Genomic DNA, 17,373 nt, shown 5'->3' on the forward strand with positions numbered 1-17,373 from the left:
TGTACAGCACTAAGCATACTGATGTCTGTAATGTCTTGTGATTCTGTACAGGAGTACAAAACTCTGCTTAAAGGAATCAAATATTGAGAGCCATCTGGAGATGTACTTAATTTCTCAGTGGTGGACAAAACTGCATGTCAGACAAGGACAGGAATGACAGAGCAGAAAAGAAGAGCACATATGGGAAGCAGTATCCACTGGGGAGCTCTTTGGACAGCAAATCAATCCATAGCAGAGCTCCTATGTGTTTCTCACTCAGAGTTTACTCTAACTGTAAGGAGAACTGTGTACATTAATTGAGCCACCTGCATAAGTGCCACAGTACCAGAGCCTACAGAGAAGGTTAGTCTGAGTTCAACCTGGTGCTGTTCAGATCTCTGTGGGAGTCATTGGCAGGTGATAGTGTGGTATAGACAGGATCTCCTGCCTTTCAGTGATCATCTTGATGTGCTAGAGACCTTCCTTCTCCACTTTTTCTCCTATTAGCACCTCCTCTACAGAATGAGGCTGCCAGTAGATGAGACCAGGAATCCTTAGGGTGGATATTTCCTCTCGAGGGGGTCTGCCCAGGCAGAGAATCTAGATCAGCATGGAGAATGCTAACAGATTGTTGCCAGGCTTGTGTTTGCCAGCTGGAGCAAAGCACATCGCAGCAAGGACATGTGTACAAACCCATTCCCAGTGGTAAGACCAGCTAATTGTTCAACACTGCCAGTGAAGAGGAAAGCTCTTGTAATGATTCTGATCTCCAACAACTATATTCAAATAGTAGGCAGAGGAAAAATCAGACATGATATATGGATGTTTCTGCTTATGCACAAAGCACTGGAAGATTTTCACATGTGTAGGAATGTAATACAAGTTGTGTTAATTTGCTTGATAAAAATTAAATTTTCTGTTACCTACGTTCAGTGATTCAGCATTTTTGAGACGTCTTTGATGAAAATAAATGTGTCTGGAGGTTTGTGTGGGATGAAGATTCTATTTGGGTCAAATTAAAAAGTGATCCCTACTATGTTGGATGGTGAAGCTGTGAAATGTTACCAATGTAAGGGTAAAAGTGATAATCTTGCTTTTACCAGCTCAGCAGTAAACAGAGCAGGTGCAAGCCATGTTTAATCCATGACCCTGGGAAACAGTAATGGTAGTTTCTGATGTCTTCCTGTGCCAGATGCCAGGCTCTCTGAATTTCTGATTGAGAGCACTAGCTAGAAAGACTGATAAGGCACAACTGAGCACCTGGGTCACATCAAAATGAGAATAACCCTGTTAACTGCTGCTTATTGTAATATCCCACTGTAGGCAACACCTGTGGTATGACTTTATAAATAGATAACCTGAGCTGTGTCCACACAAGGTTAAATCAGAAGTTGTCAGCTTGTTAGGCAACTTTCCAGCCATGTGCTGATGGGAGATGCTTATAACACAAGAGGAAATCATGCTTTATGTTTATATGGTAAGTTATGACATAAAGTTGGGGTTTTTTTCCTTTTTTTAAAAATTTCTAGTCTGTTTCTGCATTAAAAGGAAGTTTCAAGTAAATGTGATTTTAACATTTTCTAATGTCTTGGAGTAGGTATGTCACCTGCCATGTTCTAAAAACATTTGGATGGTCAAAATTACTTAGCACTGGTAGCATGCACTTGCAGAGGAATTAGAATTTTGGCAAAGGTGCTGTTAACTGTTTTCTCCTCTAGTTTAATCTCATATGATGTTTTTTCTCAATTTACAGTGATAGTCATTGTACCCCATGGAGTTTGCAGCACTGAAACAGCACATCCTTTTGGTATTGTGTACAGATCTGAGTAAGAGACAGTTTTGCTGAGCATCCTATAGCCCTTGGATTTTGGTTAGCTTTGGATCTTTAGGTTGAATTTCCTTCATGTTCAAAGATTTATATTTGGAAATTATGTAGAAGAAAATGCAACTTGTCAGCCACCACTTCTTCACAGTTACTCAGTGTATATAGAGGTGATTCATGAGATTCATAAGTAGTCAGCAATTTATCATCAAACACCTTGGTACTGTTCAGAAGTCTTTTAGATTCTGTGTTGTCTGATATACCATAAGCATCCTGCTGAGGTATATTTCTTGGTTTCTACATTGCTTTGATAGCAAAAGAAAACACCGGTTCTCCATAAAGATAAATATATTTTTTATTTGGACAAATTTTTCCTTTCCTATGTTGGAGAAGAAAATTACAACTACTGAGATCTGTTGAATGACATTAGACCTTTTTGGTTTAGTCAAATCTTTGAAAAGTAGCAGAGATGTGAGCTTTTTGAGAAATGTCTTTTGTGCTCGGGTAGCTGCTACTCAGACAAGATGGGATCATTCCCTGTATTTTCCTAGAGTTAATCAGTAAAACTATGAGACATATTTGTACATACACTGGCACACATGAGTAACATCAATCACATAAGCAGCCCCACTCCTTTGTAGGATATTGCCAAAACAATATACTGCAGAATTAAAGGACATGCAATACTCCTATGGTGCTGTAACAAGGAGGGAAAAAGAGTATCCTGCACGGCGAGTTGAGCTCGTTAAGTTGTTAGTATTGGAGATGAAAAAAACAGTTGCAGTAAGTATGATCTTTGCTTAAATTTTCACTATCTTTTTATCTGTCCCTATTTTATAATTCTACCAGCAAAGCAACTTCACCTGTAAGACTCCAAACTTTTTAAAATAATTTTGTAAACCTCCTTCTGTTGGATTAGTTTTGTTAAAAAGATGAGGAAGGGATTGTGGAGATAGGAGGTCTTCGATTCTTAGATGACCTTTAGACTCTCAGACTGCAAGGACAAGGAAAATAAGCTATGTATTTCAGGTCTGTTTTTGTAAGTAACCAGTTAAAATTAATAAGTAAACTTTTAAAATATGACACTGTCCTTAATAGTGCCAAGGTTTTTTCAAATGTGTCTGCAGTTTGGTTTTAGCAAATTGTTGCTTGTCTGCAGCGTAAGCTCTGCTCGTTGGTTTTCATTGCTTTCTCTGTAACAAATTTTCGTGGAGATATTTCATACATCTTTCCATTCTGATTACCAAATAGTACAGAAATTTATGTCCCATTACTACTTTTGATAAATGATTCTTGTTCTGAATTTTGTCTTTTGAACCCATAACTATTAAAAGTAAATGAAAGTATCAAATTACGCTTTCCAGTCTACATGTGCTGGATATATTGGTTTGTGCTCCTTGCTCAATTGGCAAGGTTGTTCCTGATCCTGCTTAATTTGTCTTGATTCACCTCAATTCTTCTCTGCCTAATTGGTCATGTTGACATTTCAGTGCTCTGGAAGGCAGCATTCATTAATATAAGAAGAATAAGCAAGATTGCAAAGCATCAACATTTCAGTACAAGCTAGATCCTTTCCTCCCTTACAGTGCTCAGTGAACTGCACCTTGCTTTAAGTCTTGAATCCTTGTGGTTTTCTTCCCAGTGTGCACTTTAGCTGAAAGCATCAAGAATACCAGTTGTCTCTATGTTAGCAGCTTGGTTACTCTGTTTTATTTATCGCTTTCTGGATCTGGCCTCTAAATCTAAGTGCTTCTTTTAAAAATTCCTTTGGGCAGTATTGCAAATTATTTCCAGCTTGGGATGAGCTTCCCCCCCCCTCCATAGAGTGGTCCTTAGCCTGAAGTCTTTACTTATACTTTTACTAAAACTAAGTGTGGAAGCCAATGAGAGACTGTTGAAGGTGAATGCAAGTGATCTAGGATAATTTCTGGTTTAATTTGGAGCAGTTACTTAGGATCAGGTTATTAAAGATATTTAAAATGAGCGGTGAGTGTCTACATATGTAAAAAATTGTCCTTTAATCTTCCCTGAGCTTCAGCTTGCTCAATGATAATAAGAACTAGTACTTGTATGACAGTATTTCTTAATTATTTTTTATAAAGTTAGGTATAAAGTGGTATAGAAATGGAAAGTATTACATTAATAGGCAGGTTGATCAAGAATACCTTGTTTGATAGGACTCAAAACACAGCTTTAACTCAATTTTCTCTTTCAACAGGTGATACATTCAAGTGGTGATATATAGTATTTATCAAAATTTAGTATTAGAATTACTTTTTAGAGAGCTATGCAAATCATATTTTATCATCTGCTCAAGTGTTTGCCTTCCTTTATTGAGACGATTTGTGATGCAGAGAATCCTGCTAATCTAGAGGTCCAGAAACACACAGTGCTCTTTGGCAAGCTTGTGTGAACAGAGGTTACACCAGCAAGTTACTTATTTACACATGGCTAATTACAGGACCATTCACTGCAGCCTGTAGATTGTTAGTTTGTTTTCCAAAAAGCACTGGTTCCATAACTTGTAGGTAGTTTTACTGAACCCTTACACTTAGGCTCAAATGTTCCGAACTGTTCCTTTGAAGAAGTGCTGTTCTTGTCGTCTTAACCTACAGTGTAAAAACACATGAAGCCTTAAGCAGTAGCACTTGCTTATTTGAGTAGTCTCAGCACAAGTTTTTGAGAGTTGCTGAGCAGCTTCCACAGCTATTGCCTTAATGAAAATATTGCATGAGGAAAGGCTGAATTGAAACCTCATTGTTTGATCTGTTGTGTCTTACTCGGTCTGTTTGTGAGAATATGCTTTCTGGTTTGCTTTTTCCCCGCCCTTGACAGGCGTATAATGTGTATTTAGACCAGTCCTGCCTTAGACATTCATTTGGTTAAATAGTTTCTCACTATATTCAGTACTGCTTTGCTGCATCTGGAGCAAAATTTAATAGAGCACACAGTTTAGCATTTGCTAAAAGTAAATAGGAGAGGATGGCAAGGAATTTTGAATGGAGCTATGAAAGTTTTACGACAGCTTCTTTACACAGAAGTTGTCATTTTGCATCTCCTTTTGTGTTAATGGAAATTACTTAGTTATATCTCCTATACATTTAGTGAGAAAAGACACACATAATTTTTCTCTTAAAATTTTGGTGAAAGGTCCTATAGGAAGCTTTAAGATACAGATCTGTCACTCCAGATGTGTCTTTCAGTCTAGCATGGTGCAGTTTTCAGTGGCGTAGAAACCAATAATGCTATCAAAAATATTGAAGAAAACCAACTGAAAATAAAACTAGCAATATCCTTTAGTTGATCCAATTATCTGTCTCTAAAAAAAGGTTTTAACACCTCCCACAGGGAACAGCAGCTTCAGTAATTTGGCAATGATAACAGCGCATAATCAAGAAACATGAGGCTGTGATATGTGGTAATACATCCCATTTTGTGTACAGGAAGGGTTTTGTTTAAGTAAATATATTTTCTTTTTTAAGTACCTTTTGGATTACTTGATATTAGGTTGCTCATCCCATTAGTCTCATATAGTTACTACAAATATTTAGCTGCAGAAATTGTAAATGGGTGAATGGTAACATTCCTGATGAGGGCAGATAGGAGATTAGGCTTTCCACGTTTGTTTTTTTGTGGTGTTCATGGTGTATTTGAAGATAGGGAGTAACTGTGACTAACATGTAGAACAAAGGCTTGGAAGGTTTGGTTATTTAGCTTCTACCAGTGACTAATTCACAGCTAACCTTAAGTGTGCCATCATTATAGAATAGTGCTCTGACAAGTCCTGTTAATGATACGCTGCCATAATTTCCCAGATGATATTACATCATGATGTTTTATCAGCAAATTACATCAAAGGCCTAACATTCAATTATGATAGGGTGAGTTAGGAAATAAAGCAGTCTGCTGGCTTTAAAATGCAATGAATTGTTTTCACGACTGAAGTGAGAACACCCTTGCATTGTAAACCTGCTGATAGGCTACAGATGAAGTTTCAAACTTTGTAGCTGCTCTGAACCTCAGAATTATTTATGTATGGAGTTTGCATGAAGTCAGCGATGGATCTCAGAAGTGCCTTAGACCCTGGACACTGCAGGGATAGGTACACTGGGTTTGCCCATGCAGTTATACCACAGAAGTGCGGTGTAGTTTCAATAATCATCATTAAAATTAAAAAAATGTGGCTCTAATGTCCACATCCAGAGGCCCCAGCCCTGATGTCCGTACTCAGCAGAGGGAGATTTGATACAGTGAAGAATAAAGGACCAACCGTGAAGTTTCTACTGGATTTTTATAGTATACACAGGGACTAGTATACACCAGCACTAGTTTTACATCAGTACAGAGCTATATAAACTGAGATGGTGGCTGTGTGTACATGGGGAAAAAACAAAAAAAGGTGTGACATATTGTGTATTACATATCACTGATTTTAAAGGGAAAGGACTGTATTTTGCCTTCCCAGTCTATAAAATCTACAGACAGACATGGAGCACTTTGGGACTGTTTAGTGTTTTATACTGCTTTTAAAAATTAATTCACGATAAACAGCATAATGCATTAATAATAGTTTACTAACAAAACAAGAGGAGATTGTCTTCCATATCATTATTAAAGTGAAATATTTCCTTTAGAAGAAAAACTATTCAGAATATTTAAAAAAATATGGGTCATTTGGTAGTACAATTAGTGTCTGCAAGCCAGAGGGAGGGTATCTGGGGGTAGGCACAGACCTGATAACAGCAAAGTCTTGGACTTCGGGGTGCTGATGGGCAAGAAGCTGGACATGAGCCACCAATGTGCACTGGCAGCCCAGAAAGCCAACTGTGCCCTGGGCTGCATCCCCAGCAGCGTGGGCACAGGGCGAGGGAGGGGGTTCTGCCCCTTTGCTCTGCTCTGCTGAGACCCCCCTGGGAGTCCTGCGTCCAGCTCTGGAGCCTTCAGCACAGGACAGACCTGGAGCTGTTGGAGTGGGGCCAGAAGAGGCCACAGCCATGATCCGAGGGCTGGAACACCTCTCCTGTGAGGAAAGGCTGGGAGAGCTGGGGCTGTTCAGCCTGAGGAAGAGAAGGCTGCGGGAAGACCTTACTGCAGTACTTAAAGGGGGCCTATAGGAAAGGTGGGGACAATCTTTTTAGCAAGGCCTGTTGTGACAGAACAAGGAGCAATGGTGTTAAACTAAGGGAGGGCAGATTTAGACTGGATATAAGGAAGAAATTTTTTACCATGAGGGTGGTGAAACACTGGCACAGGTTGCCCAGAGGTTGTCGATGCCCCATCCCTGGGAACATCCAAGGCCGGGCTGGACGGGGCTCTGAGCAGCCTGGTCTGTTGAAGATGTCCCTGCTCACTGCAGGGGTTTGGGCTAGATGGCCTCTGAAGGTCCCTTCCAACCCAAGGCATTTTGTGGTTCTATGAAAGTAGTTTGATCTGAAGTACATCCCCGTGGTAGGATGAAAATTACCCTAGAAAAAATTGTTAGCGACAGAGAGTGATTTAGGGTTATGTTGTGCCTTACTGGACACTGTGTTCCAAATACTACTTCGAGCACAGAACTTTCCGTGCATGAAGTCCCAGGGGTGCACTCGTGGTACATTTCCTTGGATGATCTGTGCTCCCAAAGTCATTATGTAATCCTGACATAATTAACCTTTTTGCTAAATTATTTGGAAAATGGAAATCTAGTTGGTTGGTCGCGTGGGTCCCTGTTTCCTCCTAGACAGAGCCCCTGATTGCTTAGGATTAACGCTTCCCTTTGTGCTGCTGAAAACTGCCACCTCCTTTTCACCTCCTCTGAATTCAGCCGAGCTACAAACCGGCGCCTAAACCGGGATAATGATTCTGCCCGAGTCCCGCCCGCGTCGGTACCGTGGCCAGGTCACCTCCAGCCCCGGGGAGCCCGCGGGGGCAGTGCTGCCCACCCCCTCCCGCGAGGAGCTCGGGGCCGAGGGCGGCGGGAGGAGCCCAGCGGCGGGACCCCGGGCCCGCTCCCCGCCCTGGCGCCTCAGGGGAAGCTCGGCCGGAGGTTCCGGGGCTGCTCCCCTCGAGCGGCGCGGGCAGCCGGGCACGGATCGCCCCGGCGGAGAGCTGGGCCGCCACCCGGGGCAGGGCCCAGCTCCAGCGCGGCCTGGCGGAGCGGGACGCCGCGAGGGCACTGCGTTGTGCGGTGCTTCCCGCGGAGCGGCCCGCCAGGACCCGGCCGCTGGGGGGGAGCCCAGCGGGCGCTCGGCGACCCACCCGCCGACACTGCGCGCGAGGGCCCCAGGCGGCGCTGTTCCCGCTCCTCCCGCGTGTCCTGCTCACGGCCTCAGCGAAACCCCTCCTCCTGCTCCCGCCCTCGGGCACGGTGCCGCGAGCCGGTTGGCGGAGCGCGCCTTCAATCCAAGGGGAACTCCGCCCCCCCGCACCCGTCGCCCGGAATGCGGCTTGATTGGCAGACGCGCGGCGCCGTTCTCGCGCCGCAGCCTTCGCTCGCCCTAGCTCGCCTTGTGCGGAGCGACTGGCTGATCTGCTGGTCAATCATGGATTAGCCCCGTCCCAGCCAGTGATCCCGCCTCGTGAGCGTGAGGCGCGGGCTGATTGGCGCATTGGGCCATCAATCAGCAGCGCGCTCCGCCCCCTCCCGGTCAGGTAGCCCGGAAGATGGCGGCGGCAGCAGCGTCTGTGGGGGCCGGCGGGGTTTTGTGAGGGGAGCGGGGCCGCGGGGTCCGATGCCGCGGGCGGCTGCGCCGCGGGGGCGGGGGTCAGCGGCTGCCGCGGGGACTTGCCGGAGACGCTGAGAACCTCGAGCTCCTCGCTGGGCGCCGGGAGCGGAGGGCATGCAGCAGCGCGGGGGGCTCGGCGGCGCCGGGCGGCGGGGGGGCGGCCCGCTGCCCCTCGGAGCCCGGCGCCCGCTCGGGCTCGCCCTCCTGCTGTGGCTGCTCTTGGGGAGCGGCGGGGCGGCTCCGCTTCCGCGAGCAGGTGCAGGTGAGGCGGCGGGGTGAAGCGGGGTCGGGCGGGCGGCTCCGCGGTGGGGCCTACGGCGGTGGAGCGGGGGGACTGCGGGTTTGCAAGCCCCGTCCCTCCCCCGTGCTGCGGGCAGGGCTCGGCGGAGCGTCGGGAGGGGTAGGGCGGGCGGATGGGGCTCCCGTCCGGGGGGTCGCGGCTCGGGCGGGCGGCGTGGGGCGGCAGCCGCGGTGGGCGGCTCGGTCTCCCCGGTTGAGCTACGTGCGCGGTCGCTCGCTCCGTGCTCACCCGCACACCCGCTCTCTGCAGCGGCCGGCGGCTGTGCCAGCCCGTGCCGACCTCGGCGGGGTTTTTCCTTTGCTTGAGGACTGTGAGTCCTGGGGGCTCTTCAGGGCACACGGCGCTTCCCTCCTTCCCGGCCCGATTAGTCGGATTGCCCCCGGCCCCCCCGTCCGAGCCTCCCGCAATGGGCACGTAGTTCACACTTATTTGTCTCCTGCGTTAGGTAACGTTAACTTGCTTCGCTTTTCTTGCCTATTTTCCTGTTTGTATTAAAAGCACAAGCTAAAAAAATATGTTCTCGCAATCATATGAGTTACTGATTAGAGATTTATTAGTACTGATGGGTAACAACCATCTCCGATTTGGTTTTTTTTTGGTATTTCATTGGGACTCGCAAAGATGACGTTGTATTTGGACTGAATTTGGTTAGATTTGATTTGAATGTGTGCTGAGATTTCATTTCTAGCAGTGAAGAATTGAGCAGCTCAGACAATATGTTCAGAGAGGAGGAGGGGGAACAGTGGGGAGGGAGAGGTCTGAAGCACAGAGGTTAGGTAATTTGGCTGCTCTTCCACAGAAAGTGTCAAAATTGGGAGAGCAACCCATGCTGCCTGTATTTTTGGACTTATACCTCTTTCCCAATTTTTTTCCTTCCAAAGAACTTTTCTGAATTGTTCATAAGTTACTCTCGGCCTTCTTTGAGGTTTTTCTTACTTTCTGTAAAAGTAAACTTCTGAAAAAGAGAAAACTGCCAGTCAAATCGGTATTTCCTCTGAGACTAATTGGTAGTTTTCTCATTTATGAAATACTTGAAGTTTGTCCAAAGAGTATTAGCTTCTCATCAAACCATGAGGTAAAATAGCAGAATCAGTTCTGTGTGGAGGTCTTTTCTGCCTTTCCTCTGTCTTGCTTTTCCTGAAATGCAGTTAATTTTTCTATTTAAAGGTAGATATCAGAGTGTCTGCATTCAGCGTTCTCTGCTTTTTCTTAAAATAAAAATTGCTCTTTGCGATCAGGACTATGCTATGTACCTTACAAAGCTGGGAGATCAAAACATAACTTCTGTGACACAGGTAAAAAGCTTCATTCTCAGAATGAAAAAATGATTGGACAAAATGCAGGAGAAAGTATTAAAGTGGGGTTTCTAATTTATTTTAAGGCTGAATCTGATATGTGAAGTGCAATACTGCTAAATGGAGTACTTACCATGTTGTAGTATTGGGTGAATAGAAAACTAATGAGGTGTTGTAATTTTGTATCTTGTCTTTGGTTGTAATTTTAGCCCAAAGTGTGTATACATGGGATGTTGTGTGAAGTTTAGCAAGCTATGCCAGATCCTGTCGTGGAAAACCCAATGAACTCTGGGAAATGAAACTGCTGCTTTCTGCTGTATCTTTGCCCACGTAGTAAGCAGCAATGTATTTGGGTTATTTTATTAACAGATATTTAGTACTTAAACCTTTAAGGCCTCAAGAGGAACCTTTTCCAGTTTCACTGGCATCACTTGTGCTGGGAAGACTTCCTACTGAATGAAGTAATGTGCGCAAATGGGTTTGCGTGCAAGAGATTCTTAGTCTGCAACACGTCCTGTATCATCACTACAGCAGTAACCAGTTAGAAAGCTACAAGGACTTTTTTTTTCCCTCTTCCTTTGAGGAGCGTACCAGTGGATAACAATGACACTGTTTTGTCCTGAACCTTCTCTGTCATACTAGGCAAATTTATAACCTATCTAGAAGACAAAACTGTAACTTTATTTTGCTGGATTAAGAATCATGAGCTGTGTTTAAAAACAATTTCAGCCATGTTGTGAATTTCTTTCTCATATATCCCATGACAAGTTGCTTTAATTTCCTGTATTGGGACTGGCAGTCGCTAATGGTCTCCATTCTGGGCCACAGCAGTTTTTCCAGTTCACCGTAATGCTCAGTCTGATGCCTGTGAGTTGTAAACTTGTGAAGAATTTAATGGGCTTTTCATAAAATTATTACTAACTGGTTTCAGAGTTATGTCAGAATCCCACAATTCTTCACTTAGCGAGGTGGTTTGCTTCTTTGACAAAGGAGAAGCATTTTAACATGTGTTGCCCTGAGTTTGTTGCAGGAAAGGTGAAAATCCACAGAAAGAGAAGGAAGGTGTCTGTAGTTGTTGTAGTGACCTTTGCAGAATAGCTCATGGAATATACCCGTAATAAATTAACTTCTCTTTTAAGGAGGAAGCTGGAAAGCAGGAAGTGGTGGTGGGCAGGTTCTAGCACAACAAGATTGGATCCCTTGTCCTGAAATGCTCCACTTTGTGGAACTGCTGTGGAAATACGCCAGACTGTATGGCTGGGGAACTGTCGAGTTCCCAGGGCCTTGGCTGAGATGAAGGGTGGTCGCTCTTTTTAAGTGTGGCTTCATAGTGTTTGCAGATGAAGGTGTGCATTGATGAGATGTTCTATATTTGTCTTGTATTTTGGAGGTTATGCTTCTAAACTATTTTTTGTTTTTTTTTCCTTTTCAACACTGAGGAGAGGAGGTAAATGCTTTAACTATTCCCCTGGTGGGGTTCATAGCAACTATGGTAGAATGTACGAAAAACAGGATGTTGAAGATGCTACTAGCTAAAAATGCTTTGACCAACTTAGATTTATTTTATTCTGTGAATGGAAAAGGAGGCTACTGATATACACTACAAAGGTTCTGAATTTAAGGTTGCACTTTATACTGGAGGTGAGAGCTGGGGGCAGGTCTACTGGGAAGTAGTTCATAGAATGAAGTGCTGTGGCTGTTTTGAGCCTGCGGAGTATTAGTGGTTTTACTCAAATGCATCAGGCTAAGATGGCTTCCACTTTCGGTATTGTGTGGCTGAAGTAAGGGCATTCGGGAGGTACTCTTTAGCAGCAGTATTTTGCAGCCAAGCATAGTGCATTATAATCGGACACATCTGCTTTACTGCGCTAAAGCTTGACATTCAGGCTCTCTTTCTGTTCTTCTGACATGGATTTCCATAATTGACCTTAATTCGGCTGCCTCTCCAAGAAAGCTGAGAATCTGAATCAAGGGTATATGTGTAATGCCAGACAAAGTATTTCTATCATCTCTGTGCTATATCGAGTCTTTGCAAAGACTGACAAAGTCTTACAAAGTAATATGGACTCAAAAATACTCTTTTTTTCCTGTAAAACTTGAATATGTGGTAGCATTTTTGGCAAGTGTGTTGAATTTTACAAATGTGGTGAATTACGTAGTCTGTTCAGTTGAATTGAGGCAGCTGGACTGGTGCCTACATGCTCACTTGGTTTGTGCTGAGAACCTGACTCTGGAGACTTCCCTCCTGGACCAGCTGAATGTCGTGGTGGTGAGTCCTTGCTTGTCAGCTTGGTGATGTCCAGTCCAGGAAAAGATGCTTAGAAATGGGTGCGTAGTAGCTGGAGACATCCATCTAGAGTATCGAGATGTTTGTGCAGCTGTGTCTAGTATAGGCAGCTGGCCATAGATGACAAGTTAAAGCTTTGAGATTAAGTCACTTCTTTTATTTGTTGAATTCTGTAGCATATATATATGTTCTTGGGAAAATTGTTGCCTTTGAGTTGCTTTGGCTTGATGTTTCACTTGGAGTTCTGTCAGACGGGGGCCCAGTTGTGGTTGTGGCCTGTGATTTGGTACAATGTAAAATGTATGTGACACTTGCCCAGGAAAGAAAAGCAATTTTCTACGCATATGCAAGCGAGTGACTCGATCGCTTGAAGTTAAGAAAAATCTTGCTTGTAAAGTGGGGATTTTAATTAGTGGGGTATAGTTTTCTTGGGAGAGGTCTATCTTTCCTCCCCCTTTCAAGCACTAAACTTGTTTACTTCTTCCTATATTTCTTTCTCTAGCTTCTGTCTCAGGCGCCTAATAATTGTAGAGCTAGAGCTGTTGTCTTTTATCTTTTGTTTCTCTCTGTGAGTTTGTGGCTCTGAGGTAAGGAGCCAACCCTGACTCTTTGGCCTGGAGGGATAGTCCATGCAAGGCTTTGTTCACAGGCTTGGTCTACTGCTTGTGCCTCTGGCTGTAAAGTGTCTGGACTTTGCTACAACTAAAGCCATCCTTACAGACGAGGTAATTTTCTGAGGTTCTCGCATCTTGAATGCTTGGGTGTATTTGATAATGCCTCAGGTATCATTGCAGCATTATTAAGATAGCACTGATCAGAGATGGTGTAAAGGTTTGTTGTCATAGCATCAGGTATAGGTCATAGGTTTGAAAGGGCCCATTAGTTAAGTTCTGATTTTCCCCCAGATCCTGTTTAAAAAAAGGAGTTTGTGTTACATAGTGAGACCCAGCATTCGATTTGAAAAGTACGGAAGACAAAGCTATATTTTGGGGGGGCTACTAAACAACTGTCACACAAATTTGAATAGAAGTAATTCTCTGGACACTTGTTGTAGTCTGGTTTCAGTCACTATCCACATGTGGTTCACCTGCGCAGGGTGGAGACACCCTCAGTCAGTATAATGCCTGTGGCTGCAAAAATCATAGTTCTCTGTTTCAGTCCCAATGCTCCAGTTCTGCAGCAGGAGGGCAGCACATGGAGTACTGGAGTCTTCCTTAGATTTTATTTTGGGTCTGCCATTCTGTTTGGTGTCTGCATCTAGTATCTGGAGCTTGATATGGTTCTGGATACAATTTGCAGTAGCTTTGATGCATTTACTGCTCTGTATAAACTCTTTGTTTTGATTGTACTGCTGTTAGGAAAGGTCTTCAGCAATATCAGTGATAGCAGAAACATTTTGCAGACACTTTTATAATCAGAAATGTACAAGTGTCTGGATAGCTGGTTTGGTCTACATACGTGGTTCGAGCACAACCTGTAGCAATGTGTTGTACCATGTGTAGCTTAGGCAAGGTGATGGTGTGAAGCAAGTTATGTCGGTGAATTGTCTTTTGAGGCACTTTCAGTATGAAATGCTGGTACAAAGTAACACCTTGTCCACCACTGCTACACTTACAAAAGTTTCCTTAGTGGTAAGAAATGACTTAACAGTGACCTGACTTTTTTAGGACTACCTTTGCACCCTGAGACTGCTTTGTTATGAAAGAGGTGTGGAAAGTTTTAGCAGTAGACGTCAGAGTGCTGTCTTTTAAGCTTTCAGCCTGTAGACCAGATCCAGTTCTCCAAAATCAGTCAGTCGTCCTATGGCCCGTTCTTCTTCCTAGGGATCCTTCGGCTGTGAATAGGGATGAGGAATACAGCTGAATAAGCTCTTTTGGCAAAATGCTGCTACTTGCTTGCTGTCCTACGTTTCTTAACCCAGTCGTACATTGGATTTGGAAATGGATCTACTGTAAAATCAAGATTCTAGAAAATCCCGTCACGTGAGGGTTGTAGGTATGGATTCCTTTCACATAAACAGAAAGAAATTAGTCTCTTCAAAACCTGTATATCTTAGTAAGTTGTATTCCTGTCGAATGGTGGGAGAAAGAAATACTGGTGGTTTGATTTCCATGCTGCAGGTACTTCTGATGGTGTGAGATACCGTGATGTGTAATCTTCTCATGCTTATTTAAAGGATTGTGGTCTACCCTGTTTGAAAAAAAAAAAAATACAACTCCTGTGGCTCACTGTTGGAGAAATGGTATTGCAGATGAAAACATACTGTACTTGAGCAGGAATTAATTGTCAAAACTAAGATCTAGCAGTACTGAGTAAAGTGTGCTCTACAGAATTATATATACAGACACATTCACATTGAAGAATCAGGTGGTAGCTTTGCAAGATAATGCTACCCAGGTTTTCCAGAAACACTGCTGTGAAGGCATAGGATAAGTAATTATTAAACATGTGTATTTTTTATCTTGTGTTAAGGTGCCTTTGTGCAAACATGAGAATCTAACACTGAAACTTCAAACAGATCTTCACTCTGTAAACACTTGAAGTACTAGCCTATATTTAGTCCTTATTAAAATTGAGCAGTATGCTGTTGTGTGAGTAATTCTTTGACATTACTGGGAAGACTTGCAGGGTAATAGAATAAGGACAGAAAAGTAGAACTAACCCCAGCTCACAGTTTTACTAGTTACTAACTGCTCAGCCAACACTCAGGCCCCAGGACAAGCATTCAGAAAAAGTGAGGATTGGAGCTGTGTTGTTCTGAGGGTGCTGTGCCACATGGAATCCAGCATTGCCCCAGGTGTTTTTGCCTTGGGATAAGTAACCTGTGCCACTTTTATGTATAAAGGGGACTTAAGCTCTGTAGAAGCTCATTTGAAGCACACTGTAAAAGTGTTTAGGGGGAGCATGGAATAAAATAGTTTGAAAAAGTGTTGGCTTAGATTGCAGGGTAGATTTCTTGTATACTTTGTAAGGACAAGTGGGAGGACTGAGATAACTTGCAAAGAATTGTTGGCACACAATTACACATCCAGTTGTGATATGAAGTAGCTAATATTTTCTTCTTGAAAGTGTTGTAACTTGTTGCATAGGACAGTAACGATTTCCGGGTCACATGTGCACAAAACACATTGAACTATGCAGCTGGCTTTTGTCACTGTAGAACTGTATCTGGAACACAAGGTGGGTTGGAGGAGTGTCAGAGTTTTTTTTTTACTGCTTCATGGGGAAAAACTGTAGAAAATTGCCACTTGCTGTCTTCGTTACCCTTACTTCTGATGATTAACTGTTGTAAAGAAGGAAAGCTGGTGGTTTTTCAGATTTCAAGAATTGTCTGTGCACATGTATTGGCATTTCATCCTACCTACCCTCCCCATGAAGACTTAAATAATTGAGGTCCAGGATAAGACAGGGATTGTAATGGGCAAGTTGAGCAGAGAGGCGAAATGGTTCAATTTCGATGTAGAAGAATATAGTAACAGAGTAACCTATATGTGGTGTGTGTCCCCCCCCCCCTTTTTTTTGTCCCACTACCTCTGAAAGTCATCTTACTCCCATCTTTCTAAGTGTGAGACTTTGATTTAGGCCATGTAACAGAATTCAGATTTAGGCAGGAAACAGTTTTATTGACAAGCTGTTAATTACTGCTTCTTGTATTCAGAAAGATTAAATACAAGTGTGCGCAAGTAACTTGGACAGCCATAGTTTTAAGCCCTTAACTGTTTTTTAGTTGAGACTATACCTAGTAATTAGGTTTTTCCATAGTTGTAAGGAAGACGGGGAAAATAAAATCAAATTATAAAGTGCTTTTGCATAAAGATACGTTTGTAATATCCATGGTGAAGGTTACTTCTGATATGCAAACTTTGCATTATCTAAGGGTAGTAATAATGTCATGAGAGGATAGGCTTTTGAAATAACTCTTTACAACTAATAAAACTTTCAGTAGTTTGTTCCAGATTATTTTTATTGTTTTAAAACTAAACATTTGTGTATTCTTTGAATGGCAAGAAGTACTAAAAACCTGTAAGCTGAAAAGTTCTGGTATAAACTGAGAACCTCAGTGAAGTCTCTTCAGGAGTGTTTTATATGTGTGTTCTCAGGGGTTTGCTCAATGAGGGAACATTTCCAGTCTCTGCTTGAAATACTTTGGGTATTTGGAAACAGTTTTAGATTTCAGTAAGGTGCTGGCATTGTGTTGGGGACATCAAGTCAATGAAAGTCATTTGAAATCCTGGGAATGTTTCTTCTTGTTGTACTGGTAATGGTCATTCAAATCGGAGGGCTGACTGGCATTCGGAGTACCCCGCTCATCCTAAATTCTCTTTTTTTTTTTTTTCTAAAGGGTATCTGAAGTGCAGATAAGTCCTTTAAAACTTGTGTTAAGTTTTTGCTTGCTTGTATTGTCTTAGTTGAAGGTTGATGGCGATTTGAATGCAGTTCTAATACAGCCTATTGTAATACAGCATTGCACAACTAAAAGATGCTACTGCGCGCATTTCAGCTGAAACTTAGTCTCAGAAATGATGCCGGTTTTTGGCTCAGTTAAGTGGAGCATAGTGGGGGAAAAGCTGAGATGATGGGAATGCAGTAACTAATGGAATATGCTCGTGAAGGTTTTTTGTGAAATACAGGAGCTGCAATGCATGTTGTGCTTTGCTTAATGAAAGGCAGCATGGAAATAGCTAGGGAGCAAAGTTAGATTTGGTCATTCGTTAGTATTTTAAAGGCTGCTCTGTTCCAGCTTGGTGTTGTAAGGTAACATGTCAATTCATGATCTAATAATTTGAGGGTGTGCAAGAGACCGTTTAAGTGACTGCTGTGATGCTCAGTTTGAGCTGGAGATAGTTACAGCTATTAGTGCAGAGCTGCCATTTATATAGCTGCTCTTGAAAGAAAAGAGGCTCTTGCTTGTACAGCGGGACCGTTGTTGCGTAGCAACTACTGTGCTGAAAGCTTAAAATCAGATGCTTCCGTGAAGTTCACTG

At 43.1% G+C, this 17,373-nt stretch overlaps 1 protein-coding gene and 1 long non-coding RNA gene across 3 annotated transcripts in view; both read left to right on the plus strand.

The window, feature by feature from the left end:
* LOC142363241 (uncharacterized) overlaps nucleotides 1–842 on the plus strand; it is a 59,692-nt gene extending 58,850 nt beyond the window's left edge. Inside the window, exon 5 of the long non-coding RNA XR_012765611.1 lies at nucleotides 52–842. This is a non-coding gene — a long non-coding RNA (uncharacterized LOC142363241). The remainder of the gene's footprint in view (nucleotides 1–51) is intronic.
* Nucleotides 843–8,506: 7,664 nt separating this feature from the next.
* LMTK2 (lemur tyrosine kinase 2) overlaps nucleotides 8,507–17,373 on the plus strand; it is a 44,743-nt gene continuing 35,876 nt past the window's right edge. Inside the window, exon 1 of one of the 2 annotated variants that reach the window (XM_075436349.1) lies at nucleotides 8,507–8,767. In XM_075436349.1, coding sequence (XP_075292464.1) covers nucleotides 8,620–8,767 — 148 coding nt within the window. In that variant the 5' untranslated portion in view covers nucleotides 8,507–8,619. The remainder of the gene's footprint in view (nucleotides 8,768–17,373) is intronic. The other variant, XM_075436350.1, reaches the window with a different exon arrangement.

The sequence above is a fragment of the Opisthocomus hoazin genome, chromosome 15 (assembly GCF_030867145.1).
Source record: "Opisthocomus hoazin isolate bOpiHoa1 chromosome 15, bOpiHoa1.hap1, whole genome shotgun sequence".
In the NCBI taxonomy this organism is placed as follows: domain Eukaryota; kingdom Metazoa; phylum Chordata; class Aves; order Opisthocomiformes; family Opisthocomidae; genus Opisthocomus; species Opisthocomus hoazin.